General features: G+C 42.1%; 1 protein-coding gene across 1 annotated transcript; it reads left to right on the top strand.

The window, feature by feature from the left end:
• The first annotated feature begins 10 nt into the window (after positions 1–10).
• On the top strand, positions 11–22,193 carry LOC124282672 (protein OSCP1-like). The gene is made up of 10 exons (XM_046718696.1): positions 11–215; positions 4,902–5,056; positions 6,279–6,446; positions 14,258–14,338; positions 17,011–17,114; positions 17,624–17,746; positions 18,296–18,365; positions 19,052–19,176; positions 19,920–19,986; positions 21,251–22,193. The coding sequence occupies exons 1-10, from the start codon at positions 104–106 to the stop codon at positions 21,350–21,352; spliced, it is 1,107 nt and encodes a 368-aa protein (XP_046574652.1). The 5' UTR covers positions 11–103; the 3' UTR covers positions 21,353–22,193.
• The last annotated feature ends 704 nt before the right edge of the window (positions 22,194–22,897 follow it).

Genomic DNA, 22,897 nt, shown 5'->3' with positions numbered 1-22,897 from the left:
CGAACGAGACCAAACGAGAACTGTCGGTTGCCTGCCGAAGCTATCATATCGCAGGTGTGAGGGATTATCTTAGAAACGAGACACACTTCAGCAGTCGGCGAAGATGTCACTGAAAACACTGCCCTTGCTTTTCATCAATCTTGGTGGAGAGATGATGTATATATTAGACCAAAGACTACGGGCTCAGAATATCCCAAGCGAAAAAGCAAAGAAAGGTAAGCTAGAGAAATATTGCTGAACTCAGGGCTGCGTGTCCGCGCCCCCTGTTATTTTGTTTACTCTACACTGAATAACTGTCACTGATTTACAGTTGTTCATCGAAAAGTGTCATGCTGCAGGAGAGTTGTGAGTGCGTGACAGGAAAATAAACAATTTGTCACTTCTTTGCTTGTTAATGCACAGATGTCTTGAGAAATATGCCAACATGCTGAAACAAGACTTCAGTACAGGGGTACTGAAGACTTAGTGAATGTGACGAGAGCTAAACAGATAGTTGCTATTGATCTTCCAGATCACATCACGTTTACAATAGCGCTAGTCTTCTGACCTTGTTAATGTTCATGTGTTTACAAAGGTGAATGTAGTTTTGTTAATATAAATAAACTTCAGAATGCCAGTGAATAATCTGAATTGTGTCCCTTGGTCATTTCAGGATATGATATTTGTGTAATCATGCACATCCTAGTCATGACTGATTAATGTGGTTGACAACTTGTCAGCACCATAACCATAACCCCGGCCCACAGTCTCACAAGCATTAATTCTTCATTGTTATTACAGAAACACAACATAGAGAACATTTTGGGATTTCAAAATATGATAATTTAAGCAAATGACACAAGAATTGAACATGATAATCCATTATTTGATGGCTTGTCTTAATCCAAGACAATGAGCTGGAAGTCAGTAGCTTCTGCCCTGAATATGTACAGTGCATGTTCAGTCATTACCTCACCTACACACAGCCACAAATAACATGTTTGGTCTACATACTGTGGGCTAGTGTGATGACTTAATGAGTGCTCCAAGAAAATCAGATGCTGCCAAGCATGGCCACAGGATCAATGTAAACTTAAACCACACTACTGAGATATGGAGCTCACTACCCCTGACTGGATGCAGGTGAAAATCATTGATTATTCTATTGCAGTACAAGGGTAGTGCTGCTCTGGTGGGGCTTATAAGAGCATGCTGGTAGGTTATTTGGATGATAGAAATAATTGAACAACTGCTAATGCCCCTATCATTAATGGGAGAGACAGAATATAGTGCAAGCCATATCATCACAATAATTGTATTGTAAGTGGTCGCTGTAACTTTCCAAGATGACCAAATTACCATACCGTCAGCCTGGTCAAAATGTTAACTAACATGTTAAGAGGGCTGCAATGTTTTTGCTATTTTTTTTGTATTTGTGATGTCAGTATCCCATATGGTTCATAGTGTTTCAGTCAAAGTTTTATCCTTGTTACCATGGTTACACTTGCTGAAAGCTTGTGTATATATTGATTTGTTCTTCTCATACATTATTAATGGACAGTAACATGCTTAAAGGTGCACGATTTGAACTGGACTTTCTCAACTGTGTTTTATCTGTGTCCAAAATTTTGTCTCCATGTGGGAGCGGTTGGGTAGCCAAGTGATAAAGTGTTCACTTGTCACGCCAAAGACACAGGCTCAACCACACTCAATCGCTGTCTCCAGGTATCGCTGTTTATGATATGTTGAGGCTGTCATCAGTGAGCTGGAATGAGAAATCTTTGTCATACAGCCGACATGGGTCATGTTATAACATTGTCATCTTTCCATCACTGATTAAATATTCTCACTGTAACCTCATGATATGAATTGAGTGGAGGTTGATTCAAGCTTATGGAGTATGCCCATTAGGACTGAGTGAGGTTCATGTATGAGCAGGTCCCTTTGGTGTTATCCTGGAATTAGAAATGAACAAGATTGTTTTACATTCACATTGAGGTTCTGTTCCACAAGATTAACTGCCTGTCAATACCTGATTCAAACAGCTATCGATAACCCATTCACATATGTCAATACCTCAACCAAGCATTGTCAATAACAGAAAAACTGATCACACATGGGGAAAACAGCTACATTGTATCAGCACTGACTTGAAAAAGACTGAATGAAATAAAAAACAATTGTTTGCATGCTAAGAGATTTTTCTGTCCTGTTACTTGATATAGAACACCAAACATGAGATATATAGTACCTTTTTACCCACACAACCCACACCTATCATGGGAGAACTATATTCCTTTAGCGTCCTCGTGCTTTAACGTTATAAGTTCAGGGTGAAAGTGTGCTTTATTACACAATATACAGCGAACTGTATTTCTTAAATAAAGACTGAAGTAAACTTTACTTGTTTTGGACTCCTGACCAGTATAAAAGCTGTTCCTATGACATATCCTAAAACCAGGTAATATAACCAGTCTGCAACAACAAAATTGGTCTTAAAAAAGTGTGCTTTATTACACTATACATGGTGGTAGAGTGAACTGTATTACTTTTCTAAGATGCCAAATTTAATCCTTTCTAAGGATAAAATAATTACGATTAATCTAAGGCAGAAAACAAATGACCGTGTAGGTGACCTACATTAAAAATCATCGCTCAGGGCTAACTGAAGTGCTGTTCTATTGACATGTCTGCCCCCACTACGTTAAGATGAACGTTACCAGAGAAACAAATGATATACAGTTTGATGACGGTTAATGTTCAGGTTAAATATCTTATCTAAATTATTTTAATTACACTGTGATTAACGTAATTCATATGGGGCAATATGAAAGTCGCATTTCTACTACCAACGTAAGTTTAGATCAGTACATCCAGATGAAGCTGACAAGTCATGACACATTCCACGGATACATTGTGGGAATGTAAACATTGCACACGTTGCCATGTAGCTGTTAAATTGTGAGTCACACTGAGACATGTTATCCGTCGGAAAACATAAACGTAATGTTTCCACCAGTGATGTTAGCTGAGTGAAGCAACTGCAAACCAAGAAACGGGATGCAACTGAATAGTTTACTGTAGGAGCCTGTACGAGGCGCTGACAACTGACATGCATCGTGACGTCGGTTACATTGTGACGTATTTCAAAAGTGTTTGATAACGAGGGGGCAGACTAGAAGGGGGCAGTGACGCCAATACATTGTGACGTAATGCAAAAACTGCACATTATCGTCTGATAAAGTACTGTCGGCGCCTTTCATCTTTCACCGAAACATCTTAGAAAACACGATAGCATGGTAGTTACCGTGACAACCCATTGATCATGACTGATGTGAAGTGTAAAACACTTGGAACAAATGGTATTGGTATACTACATGATTGGTGTTCCTTTGAATAACATGTCGAAGATGTACTTCCTTCCTGTATCAACATGATCAATCATAATTTTCAGTATCCCTTTGTTGCATGGGATTATCCATTCTGATTTAAACTGACTTACTCACCCCTTGAGGAAAGTCATAATTATTTGTGTTCCTGGATATTTCTGATGCATTCTTCCAGTGAGGCTTCCCCATCCTCCCAATGAAGACCTTCATCTGTTCTTGTACATGATGTTAATAACATGGACAACATAATAATTTGATCGATGTTGCCATGATTCACTGTACAGAGTGTCAATCCTTACTATATATTTACAGTCCGTTTGATTTCATTTGAGACCGATGAATTGCTCACTAACACAAAATCTAATAAATGCAACAAAACCAAATTTGGCACAGTCACATGAAATCGACAGACCAACTCTGATGATTTGTCTCATAATTTTGGACATCCAAATAAAAAGGTTGTTTAACAAACGATAAAAAAAAAATGTTGTCACTTTTTGCTATTTTTTTACCAGGGGGACCTCTTGCTGGTAGAACAGCCAGGTGCGCGAGTTGTACGTGTGAAATTTTACTACACATGCTTGTTGATTACCTGGCTGTTCTACCAGTAAGCATGGTAAGTGGTCCTCCCTCGTAAAAAATAGAGAAAAGGGACAACAAAATAATGATCGTTTGTTCAACAACATTTTTATTCGAGTGCCTCACATAAATAAATTAAGTTAACAATTGTTGCTGGTATGTAGCCGTGTTATGCTAACAGCTCAGAAATTCCAGGAGGAAACTAAAACTGCACTGAATTACCATATTACCGCCATTGGCTTTTCAAAAGATACATACTGTAATATCGTTTATGAGAACCAGTATAGTCGATAATAGAACATAAGAAGTTTTGTAAATATCTCTATGGTTTAAGTCAAACTCTACTTATACTTTCATTCACAATCTATGTTTCCTTCATAATTAATTGAACCCGTGAAGATCCAGGTTAGAATTGATCTTCAGTAACCCGTGATTGTCGTAAGAGGTGACTAATGGGATCTGGTGGTAAAGCTCGCTGACTTGGTTGACACATGTCGCCGGTTCCCAAATGCGTAGATCGATGCTCGTGATGTTGATCACTGGATTGGCTGGTCCAGAGTCGATTATGTACAGAACAACGCCATATAGCTGGAATATTTCTGAATGTGGTGTAAAACTAAACTCTCTCACTCATAATTAATTGACAAACAGAATACTTTCCACACTATAAAAAGTATTTTAAAAAATGAAAAAAACAATTCCTAACCATCCAAATTGCTTTTGAGATTTGGTGTTACCAGAACTGTAGCATAACTGTAGCCCAGAACTGGGCTTGAGTATGCATGTACGATCAGTGTCAGTAACAAACAGTGTCACTAACTGCCAGTGCCAGTATATTGCAATGGCTATTGCAATACCGGTACCATGATCACAGTATATTGTGATACTGATTTCCATGTGTTCAGTGAGGTAATCACATATGTCTCTCAGACTCATTCATTTGCTTTGTTTCAGTGCTGAATGACATCGTACAGACGATGTTCAACAAACGCTTCATGGAGGAGCTTTTCAAGCCACAGACGCTATACTCCAAGAAGGCCATGAGGACAGTGTTCGACAGACTGGCACATGCTTCCATCATGAGGCTCAATGCCGCCAGTATGGACAAGGTCAGTTATCATGCATGCGGTAATCTTGTATTTGTTCCTGAATGTTTATGTAACGGTCTACGGGGTGGCTAAAGAGGTATGTACTGTGACATTGTGGGTATGTGGATCTTTCTCTTCCAGCCACAGCAACACAACAGTTTTAACTAGTACATAATTTCACAAGTCATAAAAGTTACCAACGATAGAATTTATTATATACAATAGCCAACTTCTAACAGTAAAGACAATATGCAATCATGCCGCCCAATGCGTTACTCTACAAGTTATAAGGTACAGTACAATTATATATAGTTACAACAGTAGAAAGATTTTACATGCGCTTCATTGAGTAGAGTGCCTCTGGCAAGCCGGGTGTAAACTTACAGGTTATTCATGGTTTTTCTTCCCTACGATGGAGATGCCATCATCCAACTCTTAATCATTCGTCTGTCTCCTTCAACCGTTAATCGAAGAATACCTGATCTCCGTTATTTCTATTGTGACGTAAATCCTAGATACGAAACCTTCTAAACACCTTGTTATGACGTCACAACATGGCAGCGCCCATATCGAGACGTAGCTTACCTGAGGCAGCACAAATCAACACCAAAGTTGCTAAATAAATTACGCCACATCAGGTAGACCAATGGAACGAGGTGAAGAGAAGGCTTGGATCTGTTTTACATACTAATTCCGACTGTATGAGCTCTCGTAATCCTAAGATCACGGTAAACTATATGTTGCAGTGCACTGGCACGGAACAACACTATATGGACAGTGTAACTGATACCGCGGGAATTAGTATACCCAAAATACGTCGTAAATAGTAAACATATTTATATAGGGTAATTATTATCGATTACCCTGTACATTACATTTATAATAACTCAAATATTAATATGTGGCAGTATAGTATATAAATAGCACAGTTTAGAAACACTTAAGTTTAGATAAGGCACATAAAATATTGGTAGTTAAACAGCATTCTCAAAGATTTATATTTTTACATACGTCATACAATTTTCATGTGTTGTTTTCATCAAATTTACTTGAGAATTTGTTAATGGTGCTCATAAGAAAATCGAACTTTACAGGAATAATCATATTCACTTGTAAAGAACCTGATCTGAAGGATTCTTCTTTTTCCTGTTATAAATAAATTACTTGTAGGCTTTTAATCATTAGTCACAGTTGTTAACCATGTGTATGTCCATTTAGTGATGTTTGTTGTATGACATTTTAGCTGTATGATCTGATGACGATGGCCTTCAAGTACCAGATCTCCCTGTGTCTCCGTCCCAAAGAGATTCTGCTCATCACCTTCAACCACATGGACGCTGTACGCAGCTACATTGATGGGGACTCCAATGCCAGACAGCAGGTGGACCATGTATATAGAATGTTGATTGAGGTACGTGGGTTTGTACATAGAAAATGAGCGAATTGATTGAACATAAGTTTACATTGAAATCTATTTAGCAGGTAACCATTAAGTATTGACAATCTGTGTCTGAAACATTGTCTGGATGAGATGATTCTTTAACAACAGACTTCAAACCTAAAACATACCGTGTATGACCAACTATAAGTCGGATCCGACTATAAGTCGGGCCCCTTTCTCAACCCTCTAAATTCTTGCCAAAACTATGTAACTCAAGTATAAGTCGGCCCCTTTCCCCGTACGAATCGGTATCGCCGCCTCAATCTTCACGCTCGGACACGATGTCATTTACCTTTGGAAACGTTGTCAGTACGTATATACTTCCTGCTTCCGGTGTAAACATTGCCAGTTGAGTTCGCAGGGCTGGCAGATTCACACACCTGACCTCGGGAATTTTTTGGGTAGATTAATGAACTCAAGTATAAGTCGGGTCTGATTTTTTGCCTACATTTTCTGGTATCAAATTTCCGACTTATAGTCGGTCATATACGGTACTCGTACATCTCAAAAGTAGTTATGAATTGTGGAAAACACCTTTTTGTGCTTTCAGAAATAAAGATAGCAGAAGGAAAGATCCTTTACAACATTTTATGCATCTGCCCAGTGTCATTTGTTTTTTTATGGAATTGAACTGTTATACACCATCTGAAGTTTACACATCACAATTTTAGGTGACAATAAATTCCCAAAGGTTCCAGTTGTTGATACTTTCTATGTATATGTGTTATATAAAACATCTCGGACGAGCAAAACATTGTATGATCAATAAAGTGTTGTGTTACCACACTGTAGTGATTAAAATTAAAATAGAGGGAACAAAGACACTGTTCTATTTCTGATTCAAATGCACTGTTTTGTAATCATCAGGGATTTACATGGAGTCCTGTATTTGAGGGTCCCTGGGACTCATACTCTTAATTTTCAGGGGTCTTTGACAACAAAATGGGGGTCCCAGAAACTTAAATTCTTTTTCATAAAGATCGTCCTTGGGGTACATATATGCATTTTCTGCGGCTGAAAATGTCATGTGACAGTTGTATCAATGTTTTAATAAAAATATTGTACAATACATGTAAATCTTTTTTATCTATTATACGGCCCCCACCACGTGGAGTTACCTCCCTGCTAGGCATGCGCATCCAACCAGGTAAGCACATAGGCCCGTATCATCATTGCTTCTGCTGTCACTCAAGCGTTCACACGTATTTCCAACCTGAGTTACTAGCTGATTTACTTCGTGTAGAAGAATGTCTGAGACTTCAACAACTGTATGTATGGTCTGTATTCGTTTTGAGAAACGTTTTATGGACTTTGCAGTCTGTTATTTCTCATTTATGTGACTTTGTATTACACTTTTACGCTAGCTTTCCCGTGGTTTACACACGTGTTACTATTCCATGGCGGGAAGTTTTAGTGTGCCACGTGGTTGAAATATTGCGTTATTAACTAAGTATTTCATGTTGCGTTCTCGCATTCATGTAATTTTCGATGTTTTGTACGTGTATATTATGCTGTTATGTACGCCGTTAGCTACATGCTTACTTGTTTGCTTTCAGGCGTTTACGGGATGTGCTGCGGGCAAAATATTCCCCGTTCTGATAAGCATGACAAATGCTTATGCTGCCTGGAGAAGGCAGGGCATTACCCTGCCATATGTGAGTTGTGCATGGGCTTCTCCCCCTGGGCCCAGAAGAGACGGGCGGCTGATTTCCTTTTTTATAAGGAATTGTGTGAGGCGGGAGGGGACCTGACCCAGGAGGTTCCCCCGTCCAAGGCCAAAAAGGCTAAGCAAACTAAAACTAAGTCTTCACATAGGTCACACTCTCCGTCTCTGTCCAGTGGTTTTGATATGTCACTTATCACTCAATTGTTTCAGCAGCATATGGACTCCGTGAAGTCCCTCGTTCACAAGTCAGTTGGAGGTCTCCGGCAGGAGTTCGTCTCCCACTCTGATCGGGGGACCGAGAATCCGGGGGTGGGATCGCCGCGTGCTCGGCTCGATCCCTTGGCCAGGAGGCGTCTGTCAATCCTTTGCCTTTGGCTTTGGGTTCGCTCCCAGTCCCTCTCTCGGTGTTGGCGCAGGGTCCGTTGAGGATTCCTGGGGTTCTGGACCCTGCGCCGCCCCGCCCCGTGAGAGCAGAGGCGCTCGTTCTGTCCGGCCATCCTCCCGTGTCTCGGGACCGGGGTTTGAGTGTTGTGTCGGTGGCCGGAGCTGAGAGTTCCTTCGGCTCTTCCCTTCCCGCGGCGTCTGTGGCTCGGCCTCCCACCGGGTCTGGGTTCGGCTCCTCTTCACGTGGAGATCCGAATTCTGACTCGGGCTCGGGTGCCGAGTCTATGGAGATTGGGGAGGTCAAGGAGTCGGAGGGTACTTTCGGTTTTTCGTCGGCTCTCCAGGAGGTTAGGCAATGTATTGCCGAGTATATTCCCCAAGCTGCGGTGCCGAAATGTCGCTCAGACTCGACTGAGGTCCGCCTGCCGGGTGAGGCATTTGCCCCTAGGCAACCCTCTCAGACACAGCTCCGTATCTTGCCTTCCCTGGTGCAGGACGTGATGGATCCCCTCCTGATTGGTTCTCACCTACGGTTTGATCTACCCGAACTTGTTAAGAGATATCAGCTGGGGGATGATTCTCTGTTCTTTGTGCCGGTGGTTGACGAGTGTGTGTTTACTTCGGTCGCCCTGGGGGAAGCCTCGGCCTCCTTAGGTGCAGCCCCGGCTGCTAAGCAAGGGCGGTTAGTTCCACCATTTGACCTAGCGGGCGCCCCCCTGCAGCAGGCATACCAGACTTATGAGGAAGTCTACTGGATGCCATGCTGCAGGTGCGTGTTGTGGTCCACGAGGCGTACCTTTCCTCGATACAAAGGTCGGCTCTGGAGGCGGAAGGGAGCACTGAGGACGTTTCCTCGAATGTTGTTCTGCTCTGCCAATTATCCGAAGTACAGGCCCACCTGACAAAAGACTCTTTACGGTCTGCCGCGTCTATGGTGATGTGGCAAGCATGGGGTTGCGCAATCTGTGGCTGTCTACATCCTGTTATTGGCCTTGCTGGCCCTTCCGTTTAGGCTGGGAGTGACGTTGTTTCCGGGGGCACAGCAGGTCATTCGGGAGGCTGCTGCAGCAGCTACCTCCTTCAAGGACTCTTAAGGCCTTGTTGGAGCAACCGCAGGCTTCTCGCTCCCGTAGCGGGTTCTTCCTCCGGGACGCAGCCTATGCCCGAGTCTGCCGGCTGGCTTCGGCCGCTGGATAGAGGTTGGAGGAAGAGCCGTCCCACCAAAGGTAAGGGCAAGGAGCAGGCCTCTTTGTCTGGCTCCAAGCAGCCTATTCGCGGTCGCGGGGGGTCTGCCCCGACCTCCCGTTAAACCTGCAGGCTGTCGGCGTGGGTCCATCCCAGCCAGTTCATCTGCAGGGGACCACTCACGCACTCTTACTACATGTCCCAGTGGGGGGCCGCCTCTCTCTATTCCTACCGGAGTGGGGAAAGGCTACCAGCAACACTTGGGTGCTATCCACCGTCAGTGTCGGACGTCTACCACTGTGGAAGTGAGGCCCGCCAGAGTTCACCAGCATACGTCGCACTCCAGTGCTGCATGTCCGGTCAAGGCGGGTATACTGCTAGACGAAGTTCAGGCTTTGCTGGACAAGTCCGCAATAGAGCGCATACCACCGGGTGAGGAACAGGCGGGGTTTTATTCCCCGTACTTCCTCGTTCCAAAGAAGGACGGCGGGTTCCGTCCCATTCTCAACCTCAAGGGGTTGAATCGCATGCTAGAGGTTCTATCCTGCAAGATGGAGACACTTTGCTCGGTGATCTCTGTTCAGCCCGGCGATTGGCTTACACCGATCGACTTAAAGGATGCGTATCTACATGTGCCAATTCATCCATCGTTCAAGCAGTACCTCCGGTTGTCTTACCAATTCATGGTGCTTCCCTTTGGCGTATCCACTGCCCCCAGGGTGTTCACCAAGCCCATGTTAGTGCCGGCTACCCTCACAAGGTCGCAAGGAAGACGTTTTTACCCTTACCTACACGACTGGTTGCTCAGCGCTCGAACTCAGCCATCGAGCCTAGATTCTACCCACACGGTGATAGACATTCTATTTCGACTGGGGTGGATCATAAACCTCAAGAAATCCGACTTGGTACCCACCCAGGACTTGTTTTTTCTCTGTTCACAACTCATAAGGGTCTTGTCTCTTTGCCGCCCGACCAGGTCACCAGAGTACGGGAGATGGTGTCTTTGTTCCTCTCCCAGCCCCAGGCACCGGCGCCAAGTCCGCGGACTTGGCTCCGTCTACTGGGTCATTTGGCGGCAACTATCTCTGTCGTGTGGCGGGCGCGGTTGAGGATGTGTACAGCAAGCTTTGGCGTGTCTGTGGGCTCACTCGGAGGATCTGGAGAAGTGTCTGACAGTCCCCGGGTGATTGTCTCCTCACCTTCAGTGGTCGACCAATGTCGGGAATCTCTCCAAGGGGGTCCCTTTGGAAATCCCGACACCAGCTCTTACAGTTCAAACCGATGCATCCCTCACAGGCTGGGGGGACTCTGGTCCAAAGCCGAAGCCCGCCTTCACATCAACGTCTTAGAACTGAGAGCTGTGCGGTTGATTTTTGAGCGCTTCCGGGAGCATGTTTAGGGCCAGGTGGTTCATCTTCAGTTGGACAACCGTACAGCCATGACGTACATCCTGAAGCAAGGCGGCACGGTGTCCCTAGCGCTCCTTCGGGAGACTAGGGCTTCCACGGGTACTCGAGTACTCGAGGACGAGTCGGGTTTAGCTGGACTCGAGTCCATTTTCAAGGACTCGAGGACTCGAAAAGGGGAGATAACTCGAATTATTGACGTTGACAGACTGCCTGCCATGTGCTAAGCATGAGCGGCCGTTAACGTCTAATATTAAGAAAAGATATAATTTTATTATCCCGGAGGAAATTCTTATACATCCAACTGTCTCAATATGAATATGTACACAGTTCACAAAAATATACACAATAATTACATGCTCAAAACGAATGCTATTTACACAATAAAACTGACATGGTATAATTCAATTAACCACATAGGTAAAGAGGCTGAATAATTCTAGTTGTAATCACCTGATGGTGATTTAAAATATTTGTTGCATTCACGAATACTTGATGGTATGAAAGACTGTCGAACTCTGTTTTGAGGGAAGGTAATCGACAGCAGCGTCCAGAAGGAAGTAGTTCAAAATGGTGAGATCAAATATGTCAACTATCAAATCTAATTTTAGTTGCCTTTGTGACAATCTGGCTCATAGATAAAGGGAATATACTTGAAAGACACCCCAGAAATTTTGCAAGCAGTATTAACAATTTTGAAAAGCTTGTTTTTGTTGCAATGAGACAGACCCCCATACCAACATAGAAAATTGTAGGTCAACACACTTAGAATAAAGGTTTGATAAAAAACTGTCATTACGGTTTTGTCAATGCCTTGACGATAATAATGTTCAGAATCAGAAATTAGGCCAGCAACAGTGGCGCCATCTGCGAATTTCACAGTAAACACGTCATATATTGACAAGTAACAGTCATTGGTATACAAAACGAAGAGTACGGATGAAGGAACACAGCCATTTGGTTCTGCAGTAGAGGTTGAGAGAAAAGAAGATTGATAGCCATTGACACTGACATACTGAGTTCTATGTACCCTGAATTCTTTAACCCATCTGATAATGTTTTTATTGACACCTAGATTAAATAGTTTACTCCTCACATGGTGTGGCTGTATGGTATTAGTTGTTACAAGTCTGCAGATGAGAGAACATTTTATACAGCGTTTGAAATTTCACTTCTTAAAATGATAAGATAACTATCTTGACAATTGATAGACATGGAGAAAGATAAAAATCAAATGTATGGGCGTGACGATCTGGATAGAGAAAAGAGAAAAATAACCAAATGCCCCCTGTGCGGTATATCACTGCGTTTTGCAGGCAGTACAAGAAGTACGATGAAAAAAACATTTGTCAAGTAAACATCCAAATACTGATTCTGACCAATGGGATATGTTAGTCACATAACGATATAAAGTCGGAATGAAGTAAGTGTTCACTTGTGTGATCGGAACACATGTCATGCAAGTTACGCTATTGTTTGCTTGAAAGGTATGAATTTCGAGTACTCGGGTCCGAGTCGAGTCTCACCCCTCGAGTACTCGAGTCCAAGAAAATGGACTCGTTGAAGCCCTACGGGAGACGTGGGAATTTCTCAACTGGTGCGACCAGTGTGACTGTCAGGTGATTCCTGGTTATCTCCTGAGGCTGGAGAACGTGCGAACAGACACTCTCTCGACGGATCCTGGCCCTGCACGAGTGGATGCTCGACCGGCAGATATTCAGAGTTATCTCCCAGTTGTATGGATCATTCCAGGTGGATCTGTTTGCGTCCGGTGGGACGAATCAGATACCCATGTTCTGCTCTCGAATACCGGACCAGAAGGCGTTGGCTTCCGACGCCTTCCTGCTGGATTGGACGGACAAGGTGCTGTAGGCGTTTCCGCCTCTACCACTCATTCCCTGGGTCCTCTGTCAGGGCCAGCCTCGAAGCACGCAGAATTCCTGCAGCAGTTACAGACACAATTCTGTCTTCGACAAACGTTCAATATGAGGATAGGTGGTCCCGCTATGCACGCTGGTTTTCAGATAGGGGGATTGCAGATCCCTTTTCTGTGGATTTAGTCTGATTATTGGAGTTTTTGCAAGCTCGTTGGAAGAAGGCTTGGTGTCTTCGACCATTCGTTGCTGCTCCACAGCTTATTCCACTTTCCACACCCCTGTCGATGGTGCTCTTCTGGGGCAGCACCCTCTTATGCAGCACTTTTTAGCTGGCGTGGATCGGGTTCGACCTGCTGTCAGGCGAACCAGCCCACCTTGGGATTTGTCAATCGTGCTAGATTGGCTGTCCGGTCCTACGTTCTCACGTCTATCGGCTATTTATATTCAGCTGTTAACATGGAAGGCCGTATTTCTGGTGGCGGTAACATCTGGGCGAAGTGTTGGCGACTTACATGACTTTTTCTGAGTGCCTGTGGATGCGCTAATAAATTTTGTTGCGTCTATTGTCAATTTCTATGCATAAAGGACAGAGGAATTCGAGCCTTGTAAATCCCTGAATCATGTTAAGTAGTACGTCAGGGGTGAAGGCAAAGGGAGTTATTCTAACTCAGGCTGTTTGTATTTAGAACATTTGAAAACTATATATATACCCAGATTCATTCAGGTTAGAATTGGCCTTCAGCAACCCATGCTTGTTATAAGAAGCAAATAACAAGATCGAATGGTCATGCTCGCTAACTTGGTTGGCACATGTCATCGTATCCCAATTGCACAGAGCCGTGAAGATCCGGGGTAGAATAGGTCTTCAGCAACACATGCTTGCCACAAAAGGCGACTATGCTTGTAAGAGGCAACTAACGGGATCGGGTGGTCAAGCTCGATGACTTGGTTGACACATGTCATTGGTTCCCAATCGCGCAGATTGGTGCTCATGCTGTTGATCACTGGATTGTCTGGTCCAGACTTGATTATCTACAGACCGCCGCCATACAGCTGGAATATTGCTGAGTGCAGCGTAAAACTAATCTCACTCACTCACCCAATTGCACAGATTGATGCTCATGGTATCAGTCACTGGATTGTCTGGTCGAGACTCAATTATTTGCAGACCACCATCATATAGCTGGAAAATGTCATTCAAAAAAACGCATGTGCCTCTAGTTTCCTTGTAAAATTTGTAATGAGGGTTGCTTGTACTTTCAGACATACGTACCAATGTCTGCTGGGGAGTTCCACCTGGTCAGACAGACACTTCTCAACTTCTTCCAAGATATGCACATCAGGGTGAGTTCGTCTGTTGAGATACTGGGCCTCGTGCTTGCTCAACATGGACTCTCTGATTGGGAGAGCTGTATCTAATGCATTGTATATAGGGTTTAGTCTCTATTCGCCTACATCTCAATTCGCCTACATCCCATTTCACATACAAAAACAATGTAGGCTAATTGGGATTAGAAATTGCACCCGTACTCTTATAATGAACCTGACTCACTGGTCAGTGCCATACTAATCTTGATCGACTGTTGTTATAAGGATTCCAACGAAAAGTTTACACAGCTAGGTATAAGGTGTCCCAAACAGAATTGCTTGCACCTTGTAATTCTGTTTACCAATGTAAAGTCAACTTATTTGCCTCTTATGAAAATCAGTAGCCATCACTAATCTCTAAAAGTAACAAGTTGGTGGATCAGTGAAGTTGAAGGCTCATTTTCTGAATTGCCTACAAATACCAACATCATACCTTGTATATCCTGTGATTAGATGGATTGTATATTGCCTAACATCCAAATTTACTGTTGTTCTGCATGCACAATATGTTAATGACTATAGGAAGTCTGAAGCCATATCATGGTTTATTTCATGTTTTGTAACCTCAAGCTTTACGGAAATAGAACCATTTTGGTACCTTTGTTTGATGTAAGTGAGAATGCACCTCTTAATGTTCTTTTCACAAACAAATCATTGTTACATATCTATCTTATTCATCTGGGAGAGAACAGGTGGACTTGCGGTAAGTACAGATAAATTTGAAAATGCATCAAAAACTAAATTTGGGGTGGAAGACAAAAAAATGTATTTGTAGGTAACAAATATCGCATAATTCCTTGTATTTCATAAACGTTTTTATATGTCAAACTAAATCATAGCTGGTTTATTAAAACATCAAACATTTTGGAAATTGTGTATCTAAATGCATAGGACATGTGAATATAAAGACTGTTTACCACCAGTTTAAGGCTTTCTCTTTGTTTTGTCTCAGTGTATGTCGGAAACTAGCAATGTCATTTGGACTGATGGAAATAGAAATTGAATTAAAATCATTTCACCTTAAATTCGTTATGAACCTCTAATTTTCCAACACAGTATGTTTATCTCCTAAATGGACATCTGCACAAGTTAACTTCCTTAACACTAATGTCATATGATGTGAATATCATTGTGATCGGAAAATGACAAATAACAACATAAATAAATAACAGACAAATAACAGAAATAAATTCTTTTTGTCCTTCAACTACTTCAACTAGAAGAGTCCACTTTTAGATCATAGGGGTGACACTAGTTTACCATTGCGTAATCAACAGTCAACAGACCATGAAATGTTGTTTTAAGACTGTAGGCGAATTGGGATGTAGGCGAAATGAGAACATGCCGTATATAGTCTGTGGCCTCTGTAAGCCTCTTCAGAAAGAGGGGTGGTGGGGTAGCCTAATGGTTAAAGCGTTGGCTCGTCACGCCCGGGTTCGAATCCCCACATGGGTACAATGTGTGAAGCCCATTTCTGGTGTCCCTGTAACATGCAGTTCTGATGTTATACACACCTGTAGTGCTTGCATTCAGCAACTACATGTAACATTGTATGGGACTGTAACCTTGCTGTTCCCTTGCTGACCACTACACTATGGTTACCATAGAGAATTTTTCTGGGTTACGTCTTCTTTTTATTCTCGAGTACAAAGTTTCAGGGCTTGTTCTGGCCCCATCATCAGGTAAACTGAACAGTAACTGTTAACTCTGGCCGTGACGTCACAATGCTTATGACGTCACAATGCTATGACGACGCAATACATGCGGTGGTCAATAGATACAGATGACATGGCTAATAGAATACATGTTATTATGAATATATAAGATGTCATTTACTGCAAAATTAATGGATCAATTTAGAACTGTGCAGATACTTATACAAAATTGTTGATTGAATTAGAAATGTACAGAGACGTATTTATAAATGTATAGAATGTAAAGTTATAGCAGTGTATACATAGAAATTATGCTTTATACATGGGAACAGTGACGAGGGTAGGGTATTGTCTTATTGTTTTATGTACCATGCATTTGGGAGGTAGACACCCTGGTCCCTGTTTATTGCTGGTTTTGTGCGTTTGATGAAGATAGCTTCAATCAACTTGCGTTTACGCCAGGCACTGATGTTTTTTGAGAGGACTTCAGTTTCCCAGTCAATTTCATGATCGGGATTATTCATAAACTGCAGATTTTAGATCTGATTTGTCCACTGAAGTTTTGTGCTCTTTCACACGTGTAGCTACTGGTCTGCCTGTCTCACCAATGTAGATGTCACCACAGTCACATTTCACACAGCCTTTAGGGTTGGATATAGCGTGATTGCACCCCTTACCATTTGCACGTAGCAAAGTTTTAAGGGTTTTGCCAGATGAGAAAGTGGTGTCAATGCTGGCCATTTTCTTTAGGAGTCTGCTGACGTCACAGCCAGAGTTAACAGTTACTGTTCAGTTTACCTGATGATGGGGCCAGAACAAGCCCTGAAACGTTGTACTCGAGAATAAAAAGAAGATGTAACCCAGAAAAAATCCCTATGTTCATCAAATATCATCTTCTAAAATGCCAATCAAGCATCTACACTATGGTTGTAACTGACTGACTGAGTGTCTGGCACAACAGCAATATTTCAGGTTGTAAATATTGTTTTCCAGGTTTCTATATTTCTAAAAGACAAAGTACAGAGTAACAATGGCCGCTTCGTGCTGCAGACGTCTGGAGAACTCCCCTGGGGCACAGAGGTGCCCGGCACCATAAGGTGGGTACAAGCACTGTGCCATTGCTCTCTGGAAAAGGAAAGAAGTTCACGTAAGAACCAAACTAAGCCCAACTGACAGTCTTCACATGTATTTAGGGGCGGTGGGGTAGCCCAGTGGTTAAAACGCTCACTCGTCACACCGAAGACCCAGGTTCGATTTCTCACATGGGTACAATGTGTGAAGCCAATTTCTGGTGTTCCCCGCAGTGATGTTTGCTGGAATAGTGCTAAAAAGCAGTGTAAAACTATACTCACTCACTCACTTCACATGTATTTTGTTCAAAACCCTTTCATTCATTATGTCTCATTACACAGGGACTTCTTAAGATGCTAGAACGAGATGTAAGAAGCATTTTAGGAGAAGAATCTGTGTGATTTTTGTAGCAGTTTGCTCAAAGTTACTTCTCTGATATTTATCGATATGATATTCAATTCACAATTAACGATATCTGTGATCAATATCGATAGCCAGCCCTATCCCTGACTGGCTGCTGTGACTGTGTTGGCAGATCGTTCAGTGAAGACAGTAAGGTGAGCAGCAGCTCCTTCCCCTGCAACAGCTACTCCTTGGCAGCCAAGGAGGGGTCATATGACATGAAGGGGGACAGGGTCACCAAGCTGGGCACCAACATGTGAGTAGGTCACCATCAGAGGGTCACTAGGCACTGTACTTCTCTTAATGAACATGGGATTCTCATACAGCACTGATTAATTGTACTTTGTTTTCTTTAGTCTGAAGATGGCACTTTATGATCAGGGCGATATTTGCTTCATTATATTACAGGTGAACAACTTATGGTGTAAGATGTATAATGTGTAATAGGCAGTTTGATTCTTCAGTCATTTCAATACATAATCATGATAATGTATGATTCTAAAGATCCTTGAAATGATTTTATCATTACTTTTACAATGTAACATACCAAAGCAATGCTGTAGCTACATCCCAGGTCTATACCATAACATACCTACACAATACCACTGCAACAAACTCAGTTGGTACTGCTGTAACAGACAGATCCAATACTACTGCGGCAAATTACATCAATACCATTATCACAGACCAGAACAATACCAACGGAATAAGTTCTGTTAATACTGATGTAACAATCCATGTTAGTATGCTTGTAATGTCCAGAACATTGATTCTGTAACATACTATATTGTGCATGGTTCTTCAGGTACTCTGTGGCCCGGCCAGTGGAGTTGACCAGTAGTTCTGCACACAGTGGCTCCACAGTATCTGATATCGTGAGTTTGGGTCGATGTTAATTCTTAACAGTTCTTTTGGCAAGGTCATATCTGCAATGCCAAGAAGTTCATTGTAAAGAATGCTTATATCTCCTAAATAAGCACTTTCTGAACTGGAGTCTTCCTCGATAATCTCCAGGGTATACATTCCGATAAATCTCCACTATAGCCTGGATGCATCTACGGCTCGGCCCCATAATTTTATTACCTCCCTTGGCTGGCTTTTTATCCAATCAAGTGTCTACGCTGGGAAGTTGAGCGTACCAATCACAACTCACTTTCGCTTCTTTCATCTAACCGATTAAACTTGGCAACATAATTGTTCCAGAGGTACTCTGAAAGAGGTAGAAAGAGTATATTATTTAACGTTTCAGTCTTTCACACCTGTCAATTTGTCTGTATGATTTCCCCCAAAAATCTGAGTTGCACTGCGAACAAACCTTCACGGCTGCGACCGCTATCTTTGTTGACACTGGCAAGCTTGGTTGTCTACTGTGAGAATGCGGAGCCAGCAAAGGGAGGTAATAAAATTATCGGGCCGAGCCATTGATGCATCCGGGGGTACTAGTGGAGATTTATCGTAATGTATACACTGGAGATTATTGAGCATGAACTGGAGTATGTTCTCCATCATCCATCAGAAAATATTCTTGTCCACCAAGCCATTGTGCGTCTCCCTCTTTCAGGACTCAGCCACCCCAAACCCACTTGCCAAGGCTCACCTGGACCTTCTCTCACAACTCATTGGCACAAATGTCACCAAAAAAACTGAATTCCGTCTGAATCTATTCCACACAGATGAAGAGGAGGAGTAAGTACCACGTTCATATCCTCTCACTATCATCCTCCATCATCCCCAAGGTCTCCTAAAAGTTTATCCGACCCGTCTCATGATTTACATTTTTGTTTTAAACTTTTACCATCTGGATGTAGATTTCTCGTCTCTAAAGTTCGCACAAAAAGGTCACAGACAGCATTTATACCTGTTAGCATTAAACTTTTAAATGAATGTTGGACATAGCCATAATTTTAAATACATTTGTCTACTAGTCTCTTACAGTATACACTGGTTATTCTTCTCATCCTTATATCTGTGTGTTTAAGATGATCGCGTTTCATTGCCTAATTTGTTTTAACCATGCTGTATGTCTCACTGTTGTAAAACAAATTCCTTTGTCGGGCAATAAAGTATTTTTATATTATTATAAGATTCTATAACCAGGATATTTAGAGTTGAAAACATTATATACATTTTATGGATATTTAAGGAAAATTTGAAGTCAAGTTAAGAAGGGTGAATGTACTGGGAAAGTGCATTTACCAAGCTAATCAAACTCTAAATGCCTAGGGAGGAAGGGTACAACACCCTGACACCCGACAGGTAACAATTCACTTGGAAGTGATATCTTCACATCCCTCTAGTTCATCACAAAATGAGAACATAATGGATCATTGCTGACACTGTCAATCATAGGATTCTCATGTCTGTTGACATGTATACATAAAGAAGTTGTTATTCCATATTCTAATTGAGTACTTTCTACCTTTCTCCAGACAAGCAGCAGCAATACGACCAATAGAAACAGCAGAATCCAAGGTGGTCAAGATAGATGCATCTAAGGTGAGCAGCATTTCAGTATGAACTTTCAAGGTGGTGTCCCTGGCTGCCTGAAGGGTTTGTGGTTCTTGGATGGGTTGTGCTGCAGATAGATGGTAGCATTGAGGATAGTTGTTCTGATGAATAGTTGAATGAATGGATTGTTCATTTCAGATAAATGCCACATGAACGTGATGAAGGGATAGTGGGTCAGATAAGTGGCAACATGAACATGATGAAGGGATAGTGGGTCAGATAAGTGGCAACATGAATGGGATAGTGGGTCAGATATGTGGCAACATGAACGTGATGTTGGGATAGTGGGTCAGATAAGTGGCAACGTGAACGTGATGTTGGGATAGTGGGTCAGATAAGTGGCAACATGAATGGGATAGTGGGTCAGATAAGTGGCAACATGAATGGGATAGTGGGTCAGATAAGTGGCAACATGAACGTGATGAAGAGATAGTGGGTCAAATAAGTGGCAACATTAACGTGATGAAGGGATAGTGGGTCAGATAAGTGGCAACATGAATGTGATGAAGGGATAGTGGGTCAGATAAGTGGCAACATGAACATGATGATGGGATAGTGGGTCAGATAAGTGGCAACATAAACGTGATGTTGGGATAGTGGGTCAGATCAGTGGCAACATGAATGTGATGTTGGATAGTGGGTCAGATCAGTGGCAACATGAACGTGAATGGACAGTGGGTCAGATAAGTGGCAACATGAACGTGATGAAGGGATAGTGGGTCAGATAAGTGGCAACATGAACGTGATGAAGGGATAGTGGGTCAGATAAGTGGCAACATGAATGTGATGAAGGGATAGATGGGTCAGATAAGTGGCAACATGAACGTGATGAAGGGATAGTGGGTCACATAAGTGGCAACATGAACATGATGTTGGGATAGTGGGTTAGATAAGTGGCAACATGAATGTGATGAAGGGATAGTGGGTTAGATAAGTGGCAACATGAATGTGATGAAGGGATAGTGGGTCAGATATGTGGCAACATGAACGTGATGAAGGGATAGTGGGTCACATAAGTGACACATGAACGTGATGAAGGGATAGTGGGTCACATAAGTGGCAACATGTACGTGATGAAGGGATAGTGGGTCAAATGAATGGCTACATGGACGTGATGAAGAGATAGTGGGTCAAATAAATGGCAACATGAACATGATGAAGGGATCATTAGTGGGTCTGAAATATGGTTGCATTGAGTATTGTTCAGCAAGGAATTCTGCACTTGTCTTACTGCTGTAATTTATTTCCTCAGAAACAAAAGAATGCTCAACTCAGTAAGATAATGGGTGAGCTGACAGTGGAGGGCGGCTCCTCCAGCCAAAGCGACGACCTGCTGGACCTAATGGACAGCTAACAACGGCATGGTGTAGACATGTTTTGACGCAGTTGGGAGAGGACATCTCAGGACACTCAGCATTGTGTGAATGCAGCGAGACTAACAGAGAATTACATCTTTGTTTTTCTCCCATCCATGTATGAAGCCAGTTGAAGCTAACATCTGGCAGCATTTGTGTTTTCTTGAGTCCGTCCATGACGACATGGGTATATTCATGATAAATGACTGGCACATAATATCAAAAATCCATCAAATCAGATAGAAAATTGTTATGCATCAATGTAAGTGTATCGATAATTATGGCTATAGATGATTTATCTGGAGACTGGGTACTGAAGTTCAGTTTAATTAATTGTATCGGAAGACTAAAGTAGATTATCAAAGATGAATTGATTTGTTGGTGCATTGGAGTACATAATAAGTGATAAGAGCATAAACTTTGATGGGGAAAATTCTTTCATGATTGACTGTACATAACTACTCAATTTCAGGGCAGATCAATGTCCAAAACAAGTAAGAAGAATCTCCTTTAATATACTGAGTTTACACTGAGGAGTGAGTGAGTATGGTTTTACGCTGCCTTTAGCAATATTCCAGCAATATCATGGCGGAGGACACCAAAAAACAGGCTTCACACATTGCACCCATGTGGAGAATTGAACCCGGGTCTTCGGCGTGACAAGCGAACGCTTTTAACACTAGGCTACCCCACGCCCTAACACTGAAGAAGATGGGACTTAATTTGTTAAAAGCTGTTAGTATAATTTATGTCAAAACATTGGAATCTTACCGACAGTGGTTGATGATAAAACTATGGCACTGACATAACAGTTATGATATAAACATGGTATTTGAAAGACTTGTATTATATTTATCATGTATTTTCTTACTGATTGTTTTTCTTGATCTTAATCCAAAGTTGGGCAAATGGAAAGTAGATCTGTCTAAGGTGTTGTTTGAATCAAACAAAATATTGCTTATCTATTAAAACATTTATTTACTGTTTGTAAAGTGTAAACATGACATATCTATAAAATCTGTCACTTTTACTCGCTTACTTGAATCGTCTTGTGTTGAAGCATTTTGTAGTAAAAACTCCATTGTAGGTTATTTATGTTCTGTTTGCACAACTTTCTGCCTTGCTTTTTCCTTAGTGTGAATCAGTTTCATGAATCACATGTCAAGGGTGTCCTGTCCGGTCTGGGGTATGCATTGCTGTAAGAATATTTTACCGCTGCTTATTTTGGGAAAATATTGAGAGATGGAATGTCTGCCAAATCTTGATTACCATCTCTAACCAAATTAACAATGGCCACGGAAAGTTTGATTCACAGAAATTGCTCTGATTTAAAAGTTTGTCAGCATCATGCCTGTCCTTGTGGGTTTCAAGAAAGTGGTAAATACCTTAGAATTGCATCACTGAAGGCATCACTCCTATGTTTGGTTGACACAGCAGGATGTAACCATGGTAACTGAAATAATGTTCAAAGCAGCACACAATTAAATACCTGAGGTATCAGGTGACAGTTATGGACTCATGGTTTGTCAGTCTGTTGGCAAGCC

This window comes from Haliotis rubra, unplaced genomic scaffold (assembly GCF_003918875.1).
Source record: "Haliotis rubra isolate DU_JTF1 unplaced genomic scaffold, ASM391887v1 Scf300, whole genome shotgun sequence".
In the NCBI taxonomy this organism is placed as follows: Eukaryota; Metazoa; Mollusca; class Gastropoda; order Lepetellida; family Haliotidae; genus Haliotis; species Haliotis rubra.
Note: the sequence above shows the minus strand (reverse complement) of the source record. Positions and strands in the feature narration are given on the sequence as shown.